This window comes from Gambusia affinis, linkage group LG06, assembly GCF_019740435.1.
Source record: "Gambusia affinis linkage group LG06, SWU_Gaff_1.0, whole genome shotgun sequence".
Lineage (NCBI taxonomy): Eukaryota > Metazoa > Chordata > Actinopteri > Cyprinodontiformes > Poeciliidae > Gambusia > Gambusia affinis.
This window is the reverse complement of record NC_057873.1, coordinates 20606884-20620071: the sequence shown is the minus strand read 5'-3', so window position 1 is coordinate 20620071 and position 13188 is coordinate 20606884. Positions and strand designations below refer to the sequence as shown.

At 37.3% G+C, this 13188-nt stretch overlaps 2 protein-coding genes across 8 annotated transcripts in view; both read left to right on the top strand.

Annotated features, from left to right (window-relative positions):
• The first annotated feature begins 362 nt into the window (after positions 1 to 362).
• tlcd5a (TLC domain containing 5a) lies at positions 363 to 4687 on the top strand. Of its 4 annotated transcripts, XM_044120584.1 has the most exons (4): positions 2083 to 2303; positions 2451 to 2474; positions 3423 to 3633; positions 3775 to 4687. In XM_044120584.1, exons 1-4 carry the CDS (start codon positions 2262 to 2264, stop codon positions 4287 to 4289), a joined length of 792 nt encoding a protein of 263 aa, XP_043976519.1. In that variant the 5' UTR covers positions 2083 to 2261; the 3' UTR covers positions 4290 to 4687. The 4 variants fall into 4 exon arrangements, with proteins under 4 accessions (XP_043976520.1, XP_043976519.1, XP_043976522.1 ...); XM_044120585.1 differs by lacking the exons at positions 2083 to 2303; positions 2451 to 2474 and adding an exon at positions 363 to 595 and having other exon boundaries at positions 3430 to 3633; XM_044120587.1 differs by lacking the exon at positions 2451 to 2474 and having other exon boundaries at positions 2084 to 2303; positions 3430 to 3633.
• Positions 4688 to 8398: 3711 nt separating this feature from the next.
• Positions 8399 to 13188, top strand: part of arhgef12a (Rho guanine nucleotide exchange factor (GEF) 12a) — a 55681-nt gene continuing 50891 nt past the window's right edge. For 2 of the 4 annotated variants that reach the window (XM_044120579.1, XM_044120578.1), the window contains exon 1: positions 8399 to 9798. In XM_044120579.1, the coding sequence (XP_043976514.1) occupies positions 9767 to 9798 (32 nt within the window). In that variant the 5' untranslated portion in view covers positions 8399 to 9766. The remainder of the gene's footprint in view (positions 9799 to 13188) is intronic. The other 2 variants (XM_044120582.1, XM_044120580.1) reach the window with 1 other exon arrangement.

Below are 13188 nucleotides of genomic sequence, written 5' to 3'. Positions count from 1 at the left end.
ATATATATTAGAATGGCTGAGATCTAAATCTAAAACCTGAATACTAATGTATCCACATTTTCAAGTTTGTATTTGTAAATAAATAAAAAATATTAATCTAGAATTTCCCTTCCATTTCACAATTACGTTTGATTTAATCTTTCACATAAAGTCCCTTTCAAATTAAATGTTCACTTCCTGGTTGAGTTGTAACTCCACGTGTTGGCTATTAGGTGTCGCCATTGTACTGGAAAAAAAAAATATATATGTATATTAAACATTCTCTCATCAGGCCGTCAAGAGAAATGGAAAACGCTATATTTAATGTATTTAATTAGCCTGTTGTCGCCTACGTCGTGGTTCAATATTATTTACTCAGAACACCTTCCTTTTGTTACTTCGCGTAATATAAAATGTTTACATTTATAGTACTCAATATAAGCGTTCTGAGAACCAAAGGATGCTGATGGAGGCTGTTGCTACCGGAGCAGCCCGGAGAAAGGACAACAAATAGCAGCTAGTGTGTCACACTTCTCTTTCCGTTAGAAAACATACATAGAGAGGAAAACGGCAAACAGCATCTAGGCGCAGACACCGACAGATGTTTACCAATAAGGTAATGCTATTTTATAGAGCTTGTGAAAGCCGGAGAAAATGCTTTAATGTTCTATATAAGCATAGCCTGCTACAACTAGTTAGCTTGCTACCTGATACGGTTAGCAGGGTATCAGGTGGGGTAGTAAAAGCATCCTAATGGCTGGTGGATAAGCTTTTAGTACCGGTGCCTTTAGCTGTCTACCAGCATATTTCTGTAACGGTTTCATCTGTAAAATACTCAAACGAGAAAACAAAATATTTATATTGCTTCAACTTGTTACCATGTCCTGTTTTCCTTTAGGTTGTCATGGAAACGGCACTTTCGCCTTTAGGCGCAGTTAAAATATATAGAATGTCTTCTATTCAGGAGGGGTTCCCAATTATTACTTGTATCCTGAAAAACATAATGTTTATTTATGTTCTTATCATCTAAATCTTTCCTTGCACGGTTGCAGAATTAGGGGACTAGTCGACAGTCCATCACAGGGCAACACAGTCACACAGGAATGCACACGCACACCTAAGGACAATTTTGAGAGATCGAAAAGTCTTGCTTTTGGTCAGTGAGAGGAACCCATACATTCACAGGGTGAACATGCAAACTATGCGGAAAGACACTAGGCCATGATTTCCTGCTGCAAGCCAGCAGTGCCACGAACTGCACCACTGTGCAGCCAGTTGTTTTATCTTCTGTATATAGTTTTATAATTTGTAGTCATTGACCTAATTAGGTACATTGCCGTTGTTTAAAATAAAATTGATTTAGTGGATTTATTAAAGCACAAAATGAGCTGAATGAACTGTAATCTTTGAGGATCAATAGAAGTAATTAGATATTATATAATTTTTCATTTAAGTTAATCATTTAAAAAGTCAATAGACCATTAAACTACTGTTCAATATTTACTAACATTTAGATGTGTATTAGGATGTATCAGGACAAAACAGCCCATGGAGTTCATTTGCAGTGTGGAAGAGTGTTAATGTTTTTTCAAAAGTTATTTCTTGTTTTATTGTCTGAACACCATCCACCTTCGTGTACATTGCTACGTCCATCCATCCACCATATGTTACTTAAAACCTACTCTCTGTTTTTTTTTTAAAAAAGCCAGCCACATAAATTGGAAACTTTTGTATTTATACTTAAAAATTTGATAAATAGATGGAGAATTCTGAAATTTTGCATCTGAAAAATTACCCCAATTATCGTTAGGTGTTTAATGATTTTCATTTATTTTCCTCTTTTTGTAGTGTCTTAATTGTTTATTTCATTAGATTTTGCCTCTTCAGTTTTGTCTGCACTGTTTCATCCTCATTGTTTGTCCTGGGGGGGGGGGGGGGGGGGGTTCTGTTGACTGTTTATGTTAATTCCAGTTTTTTTCATTTCATCTGTGATTTCTATTTGGCCTCGTGATCAATATGTTTTACTGTTTCCTAGCAACAAGGGGTGATTCAACTTTTACTTTTACATCAGTCTCCCCTATTTGCAGAAACATGACAGAGTGAGAACTCCAGCAGTGAAATAAAGTTTAGTAGTTCTTAAGTTTTAAAAAACTTAAAATGGCTCTCATACACACAGACATTAATATGACTCTGTGCAGAAGTTTACGTACAATTACGTGTTTTTCTTCCGTAACCTTGTCAACAAGAATTTAGGCAGTTAGGAGAAAGTAAAGAACTGCTGAATGCAGTACATACGCTTTGCACCTTGGAAAACGTTTGTCTTTGTAAGTATTAATGGCATTTGGAAGAGACGTAGGCCTGTTGTTTTTCCTTTGGTTAAAAAATTGTAGAGCAGGGTACATAATATTTGAGTGTAACATTAAGATGTTTGTATTATCTAGCAATGTATTTTTCTTTCTGTTATATTTCAGTTACAAAAATCCACTTATAAAAGTTCTTCACTCCATTTTTGAATGATGCTTTATCTAGGAGACATTCAAAGCATGGGATATTGTTTTCTAACCGAACCATACTGTTCTCCACAACTTTATCTCTGACCGGTCTTCTGTGTTCTTTTGTCTTTATGACACTAAAATGTCTCACAATTAGGCCTTACTTTGTGTAGTTCAATCACATAAAACCCTAACGAGAAAAAAACTAGAAGTTTGTGGCTTTGCCTTGAACAAAATGTGAGAAAGTTCAAGGGTGGGAATATTTTTGCAAGGTGCTGTAAGTCACAGCCATTATCCATATTTTAATAATATTTTCTTGATGCAAGTACATTTATAAAACCTCTTAGGATAAGAATAAAACTTAAACCAAAATAATATTTAAAAATCAACGCATGTACTTTGGAACCACTGTGCAGCGTGAACAAGACAAAAATAGTTTCGTTTGCACCGACTTAGGGTGTTTTTAAAGCTCACATGGCATTTGACGGCAGCGGCGAAAGTCTGTGTTCCTCATGGGATCCTGTCTGAGGCCCGTCACCCGGTAACCTCTCTGCCTGTTTTGAAATTAGCTCCAAAGGCCTCCAGAGTTTAGAGTGCATCTTGTTCTACTTTTAGAGGGTGGTTCTGTCCGTCTGCAACGGTCTCACCTCCTAGCACAAACGTCACAGCAGAAGAAGAGACGTCCCCCTCACCCCACCAGACCCTCAGCCTGCCGACTATAGTACTATTATAGTTCAAGCAAAGGCTAATTGTTGGTCATTTACAAAGGCTGCACAGTCCAAGCCTTCGGATGGCATTTCTGCCTCTCTCTACTGTAAGTGATATTACAGGGGGCGATATCTGCCTCCTTGCATTGTTCTCCTTTTCTATAAGGTGATTTAAAGGACGCTAAATACTTATTTAGTTGCTTTAGTTCTTGTTTATTTCTAGCTCTTTTCTGTTTGCTTTTTGTCTTCAGGGGAGACGATGGTGCTGCTTGTAGGTTTCACACTCCTCTGCTTCTGCTGCTGGGCGTCTTTCTACTTCATCTTGTGCTTCCTCAACGGACGTAGGAGCTACGAATGGAACTGTCGCCTAGTCACTTTCGTGCACGGCATGGTGGCGGTTTGCATCACAGCTTACATAGGGTATGTGGATGGACCCTGGCCATTCAGTGAGCCAGGTAGGAAACAGATATGGTGAATTTTTGCAGAAATGTGAAACCTCATTGTTGCTTCTTTTTATATACTTAAATACGTTTTTTCCAAGTGATTGCATTTTTGTATTTAAAAAGCTGAAGTCTGATTCTGTTTTGTTATGTCAGGCACCAAGAACACCCCTTTACAAATAAGTGCCTTGGTGATCAGTCTGGGCTACTTCATTTTTGACATGGCCTGGTGCTTGTACTTCCGCACTGAGGGACTTGTCATGCTGGCCCACCACACCATGACAATTCTGGGAATTATAATGACCCTGTGGCTGGGCGAGTCCGGAATCGAATCGTGCGCCGTTCTCTTCGGCAGCGAAATCACCAACCCCCTCCTGCAGACGCGCTGGTTCCTCAAGCAGACGGGACGCTACGAGACTCCGCTCGGGGACGCTGTGGATGTCGTGTTTGTGCTGCTGTTTGTTGTGATGCGAATCTTTGTGGGAGGTACAATGCTGTACTGTGAGCTGATCTCGCCGAGACCCTTATTCCTCATCAAATGCGGAGGAGTGGCCATGTACGCTCTGTCCTGGGCCTTCATGGTGGACATTGTTGGCTTTGTCATACGGAGGCGCAAGAGATGGCACCAGGAGAGAGACCAACGACGGAAGGTTGTAGCTAAAACGCACTGACTGACATTTCGGCCAGCTTTCCACTTCAGACACTCAGTGGATTTTTTTCAGTCTACAGGAAAATCAGCTCTCTGCATTGACAGATTTATATATATTTTTTTTTAAGTAAATGGAATACACTATGCCATCTTTTTTGAAACGTCTACTGTGTGCATTTTAAAAAGATATATTTTAGTTTACATGCACCTGATGATTGTTATTTCAAAGGTACAAACAACATGTTTATAACCAACGCACTTTTATAAAAACACATGTTGCTTTCAGCTGCTGTGAACTGTGGCCCGGTCATTTGTGGTGGTGCTGTTCCAAAAAGGGAGTTTACAATTTAGAAAGTGAGACAGTCAAACCTAGGGGTGGCTGTTGAACAGTTTTTGTCAGACAATAAACATTAAGACAGCTTTCTGTGCTTTCTTTCAGTTGTTTTTTTTGTTTGTTTGTTTGTTTGTTTTGCTTTGTTTGCTCTAAGAGAAGCACAGTGCTTATTTGAAAACACAATACAGTTTGGGACATTTTTTTCCACTTGCATTGAGAATGCTAATATGATAGATCTACACAAAATCCTGCAATGTACTTTATTTCCTTTCTGTGTGAGCTAATATGATCCTGAATTACTTATTAACATTTTACCTTTATTTGTTGTATAAAAGCCTCATTTAATTGTAAAAAATGCCCAGTGTAACTAGTTTAGAGAAAAGGTATTTGGCACCATTATATTCAAATAACTGACTTTCGCTGAGTGTTTGTGTTGTTGTTGAGAAAGTCTCTTCAGTCTTCGTTGACAGCAGAAATTACCCTTATTGCAAACTATTTGTCTGAATTTTGTTGTTGTGTTTTAAGGCACTTCCGCACTTTTTTAACATCCGTTCTCTTTGGAACAAACAAGCTCAGTCAGCCAAAATGTTGGAGATCAGGTTTGAGCTTGCAGCATCCATCCATGCCAAGGAAGTTTACCACGCCGTCAGCTTTCATGTTCGCTGACACAATATCTTTGTCACGAGGAATATAGTCATTTGTTTGTCAAGAGAAGAAAGTACATAAATAAGTTCTCTGTGCCTTATATACATACCCTTTTGTATGTTCTGTTTTTCTTTTCTTGTGCTGTGATCTAAATGCTCCAACACTAGACTGTAAAGTGAAAACATTGACGACGGATTTAATTGTCTTTGTAATCCCAATTGAAATAATAATAATAAAAAAAAATTTGTGTATGTTTTCCACATCAAAATGTCACTTAAGAATGAATAATTGTCAGCAGCTAAATCGGCATCACGTATATTCAGATGAACTGAAGTTACCGTCCACAAGATGGTGCTGTTCCAATTACATTTGAATGACTGGTGAGGCCACATCCTTTTTACTCCTCGTACTGGATTTAGGTGTTCTGTTTTTTGTTTTTGTTTTTTTGCGTGTGTTTTTTATCTATGCAAGATTTTTAGACTTACAGAAGTGTTCGTGTGGTTTTTAAAATTCAAGATATACATATATTTAAAAAAAAAGGTATTAAAGCATAACACGTATCTTGTAGGTGGGGTTGATCAATAAGATTATAATACACAGTAAAAGAGAAATGAATAAAGTTTCCTTTTGGGATGAAATTTTTTTTATTTATTTATTTTTATTTTATTTATTTTTTTAAATGAGTGCAAATTCAGTGCACCAGCTTAGTGAAAATGGATCCAAAAGCTGTTAGAATCACTGATGCAAAAAGGCATCCTAGTAAATCCAGCTGTTTTATGATTTAGCAAATAGCATTACAAATGGCTTCTAAAATACACAACTAGTTCATTTTTGCCACTGTTTTAATTGTCAAATAATAGATTTAATGAATCTCTTTTCACCCCTTAATCTTTGCCTAACCTTTGTGTTTTTCTGATTAGCACACATGGGGACACAGTTTCCCAATTCCCACTGGATTTCAGGCCAGGGCCATAATTTTCTAGCTCTAAAACAGATTTTTCATAGGCACACTTAGAAATCAAATGGGAGGAAATGTTCTTGCAGATTGCCTCAAAAATGAAAATATTTTTCTTCTGTAACATTTGCAAAATAATCACGATATGTGGTAACTTTTCAATGTCTGCTTTGAAGAGCTACCAAATATTTTGGGTATGTCTTAATTACCCCCAGTCAGCATTGAAAAATGCAAATGCATTCTATAATTTCAAATTAAAGAAAAACACAATTTTATCATATTGGCTGATGCATACTGATTTATCATTAAAAAAAACAAAAAACATTTAATTTCTGTGATTGAAATTTGTTGCCATAACCAACAACAAAAAATATAGCTTGTGAATAAATTGAATTTGATAATAATTTTGCTCTGTCTTAGCAAGCACAAAAAAATTGCATCTGCTTCAGGCTTGATTACTGTTTACTTGACAAGTAGAGTCATACTGAATCAAATCTTTTGTAAGTCAAAAGGATCAGCCCATGATGCATCAGCTAACCAAAGGCCTTTCCATAGCTCCATGAATGGTTTAACCACCACCTGAATTACGTGTCATCGGTTAGGTGGGACGAGGAGGTCATAGTGACACAAGGTCAGGAGATGACATTTGGATTTAGTCAGACTCTTTTTGTCAAACTTTGAATAAAATCTCTCAAATCGAACTGCTGAAAGGGTCGATACATGCTACTAAGATATTTTTTAAACAAATATTGAGTTGTTTTTGACACTATTTTCTCATGTGGATGCTCCACTAAACCTTAAGATAAATTTAATCTTACCGCTTAGCTCTGTTACTAGGCTTTACTGCAGGGACAGAAGCTGCCCACCCTTTTATGTTGAGGAAAGGAAAAATGTCAGAGCTATCTAATCCTTATTTGCTCTAAGTCTTTTGTGGGCAAAACAACTATTTCTATGTAATGTTTGTTGTACGGTAATATCCAATGCACCATGCATTGGTGTGTCATTTATTCTTTTAAAGAAACATAAAACCAATGTTGCATGCTACGTTTTGTTACAGCTCACAATTTTAATGTTTAAAAGTGATCACTTGGATGCAGTTATTAAAAATATAATATTTCTTGATGAAGCAGAATTATGAAAGAACCTGTTGGAATGAAAGAAATAAAATTTGTTTTGCAAATTGCCTCAATTTTACATTTGTAGATTTCAATATTTCTCCAAAGAAATTATGTTAATTTGACACAATTTGACTGCTTAAATATAGAGGAATAGCTTAGTTAAGTGAGAATCTTTTTATTTTTATTGTGCTTTATTTATTTAATTCAATTTTAATTGACTATTAGTATTATTTTGGATTGTTCCTATGTTAAAATTAATATTAAAACTTGAAGCTAGCCTGTGGTTAATGGATAAAATATTTATTAATAGAGTATGCTAATAAACGTTTTGAATCTATTTCAAGAAGGTGGCATGCAAATCTGTTCCTTGACAATGGCAGCAGTTGCCTCAGGGTAAAAAAAGCTTAGATTGTTTGCGAATTTGACTTTAATGGAAGCCCTGTGGCTAAATTGTAGGATGCTAAATTGAGTTCTTATTCTAACAAAGTAACTTTCTCCCAGTGCAACTCTTATCACAACACTCTTTAAGACTTTTCATTTTCAAAGATTTAAACACAAGGAAAGTACGTTTTAAAAAAAACAACATTTAGACAGATCAATCTATCTATCTATCTATCTATCTATCTATCTATCTATCTATCTATCTATCTATCTATCTATCTATCTATCTATCTATCTATCTATCTATCTATCTATCTATCTATCTATCTATCTATCTATCTATTGCTAAATATTATATTCAGAAACGTATGCCTTTTTCAAATGCAAACATTTAAATGTAAAAGATTTTATTGGGTAATATTTAATGCATCCCAAAATGCATTTTGGGATGCATTATAGTGTAATTACACATGCTCAGCCTGGATTTTTCTTGATAGCGCAAGGCCTGTAAGAATGCATCATATACTGTAAAAATTTATATTACGTTGTTGTTTCGTGTGGAAGTAGCAGTTGGGGCGTTTGTTGTCACGAATGTAAGCAGTTTAACAGTAATGTTTGCTAACGTTGTGATGCAACTAAACATTTTCCCATCTCCCGGCGGAAGTGGTCAGTGGAAGCGCTACTGGACTCCAACTGGTAGCGGGCTAGGGCGTTGCTAGCGGCAGAAAGTGGGATTTTTTTCGCTACCTTTCCTCAAGTTATACTCTTCTACTAGCCGCGTCTTCCATCGGAAAACAGCGCCTTTTGCGTTTGCCAAAAGTTTTAGGGCCCTCTCCGAGGCTTTCGGTCGCTGTTTACAGGGAAGCGGTGGATAGTTTGTGTCCCGTTAGCTGGCCCCATAGCTAACCTGCTTTCCATCCACGGGAATTCTGCCGAGAAACGACCGAATTCTGGAAACATGGAGTCAAGCAACGTAGCGCTGTGCTAACCGACTCCGCCGGATTTTCTCTTTGCTCCCGGAGACTTTTCAACACGGAGACATATCACAAGTTAGTCTGGACTCGGGAGGGTGTTGTTATAATTTTCCGTCGCGGCTCGGCTCATTGTTGTGAACGGGAGTTTGCTTAGTTTGCACTCGAAACAAGAGCACACACGAAGCAAAGTTTTTTTTTTTCTTTTTTGCTGAAAGGGCTCATCTGTTTTGTTTGCTGGTAGCAGGCGAGATTTAACCCCACCAGTTTACCGTGAGAAAGGATTTTTTTTTTATTTAAAAACAACAACTGTATTTCTTCTTTTATATACATAAATATGCTCATCTTGAGCCGCTTTGTTTCTTAATCTCAACATATAGCCGCAGTTGTTTTGCTAACTTGTAACACGGCTCGTTGATACTCGCTACTGAGCGATTCTCATGATCACGGGAGAGTCGTTCCCGCAGCCACAGGCAGGCATTTCTGGCAACAGGGAATACCAGATGGGACTGCAGGAATTTCCAGCATCTTTAAAGATCATTTAGGCACCGAGGCCACTCGTAGCCGATCAAGGGGTGGTGGCAGACGGACTGGATCGCTGGGCCAAGGTGTTCGGTGCTGCATTTGGATTGTTTACACGTTTCCTACCGGCGGAAGCTGGGGATGTGAATGCAAAAAGAGTCTCGCAAGGAGTTCATGCATGCACGGCCACTTGTGCCTGCTGGAGATGTTTCTATATTTATTATTGCTGGCAAAAAGCGCTACACTGTAAGGTCCTTGCTGCTGTTTCATTTCGACAAGGATTACCTGTAAACATGATATACCAGTCAGTGTTTTATTAGATTTTTTTTATTCGATATAGTTTTTTTCGTATTTAATTTTTGGACGTGCCTTGCAACAACTCAACTGTGTTTTACCAAAGGGAGTTGATTCGAAGCACCGCTTATATATATATAAATATATATACATATATATATAAATCCTTGCCTACTCAAAGACGAATGCCGGAGAAAGACGCTCCAGGAAGCCAGATCACCAAGCTCTGGAAAATGCTAATGGGATATAATTTGCTGCAAATCTAGAACCGGAAGCCCAATGAGTGACCCACAGTTCAGTTCCACTGACAGGTAATGTCTAATCATCCACTGTCTGAACGCACACACACACACACACACACGCACACACACACACACACACACACACACACACACTGATTAAGCCTTGTAAGGTCACGGTTCACAAACTGTGGTACATGTGCTACTGGTGGTACTCTGGCAGCTTTTAGTGGCACTTTGAAAAACAAAAAGTGGACATCAGTTACTTCTAATGTAAATACAAACAAATGAAGTCCAAAGTATTTATTACAAGCACCAATCACCACTCCAAAGATTCGATTTTGACATTTTTTTCTTTGATTGGTTTCATTTAGCGCATCAGAACTAAGAACTCCCATCATTTATGGTCTTCAAACACATCAACCAACAGCATGCACTTTGATGCATTTTTGTAAGCTTGACAGGTAGCTCAAATAGATCATACACCACAAATGAACATTTATTCTATGTATGAAAGCCATAATATGACACAAAAAAAAAAAAATCCTTGGAAGTTTTTTTACTTTAATTGCTACAGAATATTTTATGCCAGGAAGCCAAATTGGATTTATTGGACAAGGTTGGTGAAAATTCTCCTACTCAAATTCTAACCTTTATGTTAATTTCTCCAAGTTGGAACATTGAAATTTTAAGTTTAGAGTTAAAAGGAAATTCATAATGAAACTGCATACTTCAGTCAATCAAGCAGTGGTGCAAAACAGAGATGACAATGTTTCAAAAGTAATGCACTGCTCAGATCTGACTTCAGATATTTTTTTTTCAGGTCTGGGCTGCTTATCCAGATTTTGACAGATTCATTTTTTTTTCTTTTTAATTTCCAAAATCTATTACATGCACAAAATATAAAAAAAAAGTGCTGCATGTTGTTTTAATAGATGTGGTAGTTTTTAATCCAGCGGAAAGGGGGCAGTTCTTAGAATTATCTCGACATCATTGGCATCACAGCGTCTGCCCCTGAGCTTAACCGATTCTTAATAAATTAAAACAAGTGCCTCTGTGTTGGCTGATGTAGTTTAAGATGGAAAAATGGCAGGAGTCCCTAGTTGAACAGTTGATGACCAATCAACTTGATGACCAATCAATTCTCAGATTCTGATCTCTGGCTGATTGATTGGTGTTTTACCTCAACTGAGTGATAAAGCCCTTCTCTATGGTTGTATTGGGAAAACTCGATATTTCCTGAGGTAGTGTTTATCATTAAACTCCGAGAACCAATGTTCTGGTATTTTAACCTGACTGTCTAATTATTTGTGCACAGTAACATCGTTTTTTAGCAAACATTTTACTACAGATTACTCTGTGTTGATATGATCAGTTACAATTGTGGAATTATATTACTGAAGAAGGACATCAAACCTTAATGGAAACTCGGCCAATCCTGGGTAATGTACTTCCTGCCAATGAGGAACCCTTCAGTGTGTTTGTGCTAGGAAACAGTCCTCTCTAATCCATGTACACCTTTCAACATCACTATTAACCCTAAGCCTTTAAAGCTAACCCTCTCCTACACCTATTAAAGCAATCTCTGGATTTAAATAAAACCATGGCTGCATGAGGTAATCGCTTTATCTTGGCAGCTGTCTGTCCAAAATTCAAAGGTTAAACCAGAAGGGCTAAATAACATGTTTTTTGGGAGCTGGATAAAAGAGAGCCATGCGCGTGTTTGATGACAGTGCACGGAGATACAGTCAGTGTACATCCCTGCACGCTGCCTTGTGTCATTACAGGAATGACTTCCTCTGTGGGTTTCGCACCTATAGGGAATAATTAGGTGACTGTTCCCAATCTGACGAATGACAGTGAAGCAGAAGTGAAGCTGGTGCATTACATCAAGACTTCCTCCCTCCTAGAATCTCACATACCTGCAAGCAGAGCAGCAGGCCAAGCTTCCTGGAATGTGTTTGTAGACTTGGAACAGAGGGGAGCTTATTGCACAGGTTGGGATGTGAAATATCCTCATGGCTATTAAGCTGGAGGCTAAAGCCCAACCCATTTTACTTGACCCCCTTCCCCCACTGAAATGATGGCAACAGTGGCTGGCACCAACTGCAATTGTAGTGGTATTTTATATTTATGTGGGTGTGTGTGTGTGTGTGTGTGTGGTTTGTCTGATGGTATTTATGTGACTGGATAAGCATGGGTTGGTATGTGATTCTTAAAATATGATAACCTTGATTTTAAAAATACAACAAACTTCCATGGTTTTCTGATATTTACTGGAAAATGTAGAACATAGACTTATTGGCTTTTTTTTAAACGGACAATAACACTTATCCCAAATGATTGATTAACTATGCAAATTTTAGCAAGAAGATTTTCTTAGTATTTTGAATTTAATACATAGACTTAAGCAAAAAAAAAAAAAAAAAAGAAAAAGAATATACACATTTAAATTAGTATTTTTCTTTTTTTGCGCTTTTACAAATGGTTCATTCTTTGCTTTTCAGCTGTTTATAGGATAAAACAAGTATGCCGTTGCCCTGGGATTTTAATCCTACTCTTGCATTAATTTTGTCTACTTATTTTAGAATAGAATAGAAGTATTTATTGTCCCAGAGTAGGGGAATTTCTAAAATAAAAATGCTTGATTTATCTGTATGAATGGTGATGATGAATGATGATAACAGCTCCAACAGCCGACTCTCTCGGCTGCTTGGCAACGGGACGATATCAACGTTTATTCCGACGGGGTCGCAATTCCAGTTATGGTCCTTTTCTTTCTCAGTAAAATAGTTTCTGATATAGTCTATGTTCCACCTTACTCACTTGGCACATAATAAAAATACAACAGTGTCTCCTTCTATAGTGTAAAATGATGTCTGCTCGTGTTAAAGGACATTATCATCTCCTAATGCAGTGTACAGTATGCAGACCCCACTGATGTTTTTGTGACACTTTTTGCCCAGACCAAGGCCTGTGACCCTCTGACACTTCTAGGTCAGGACCCACCATTTGGAAAAGACGGCTTTACCCAGACTGCTTCCAATGACAAGATGCTAAATTTAACTGGTTTTGGAATTGTAAAAACTGTACAACGTATTTCAACCTTTATACACATTGATACTGTTAACTGGTCCATGCCTGTGTTGATTAAAATGGTGCATTAATGCTGAAATCTGTGATGGAGACAAAATTAGCAATACCTATGCTGAAGTTAATCTTAAGCATTGTGGCTTGCTCAAAAATATAGTCCAGTATATTTTGACTTCTTACTTTGTTTTAGCTTGTATTAGATTATCAAATCTTAATATACGGCTACACGAATATTCTCTTGGGAATGTTCATATGTTGGGGCCCAACATATGAACTCCCAATAGTTCCAATAATGATTTTTTATTTTTTTTTACCCTACATAAAGAAAATAATGTAGCTTACTGTATTATCAAAGTTAAAGAGCAGATT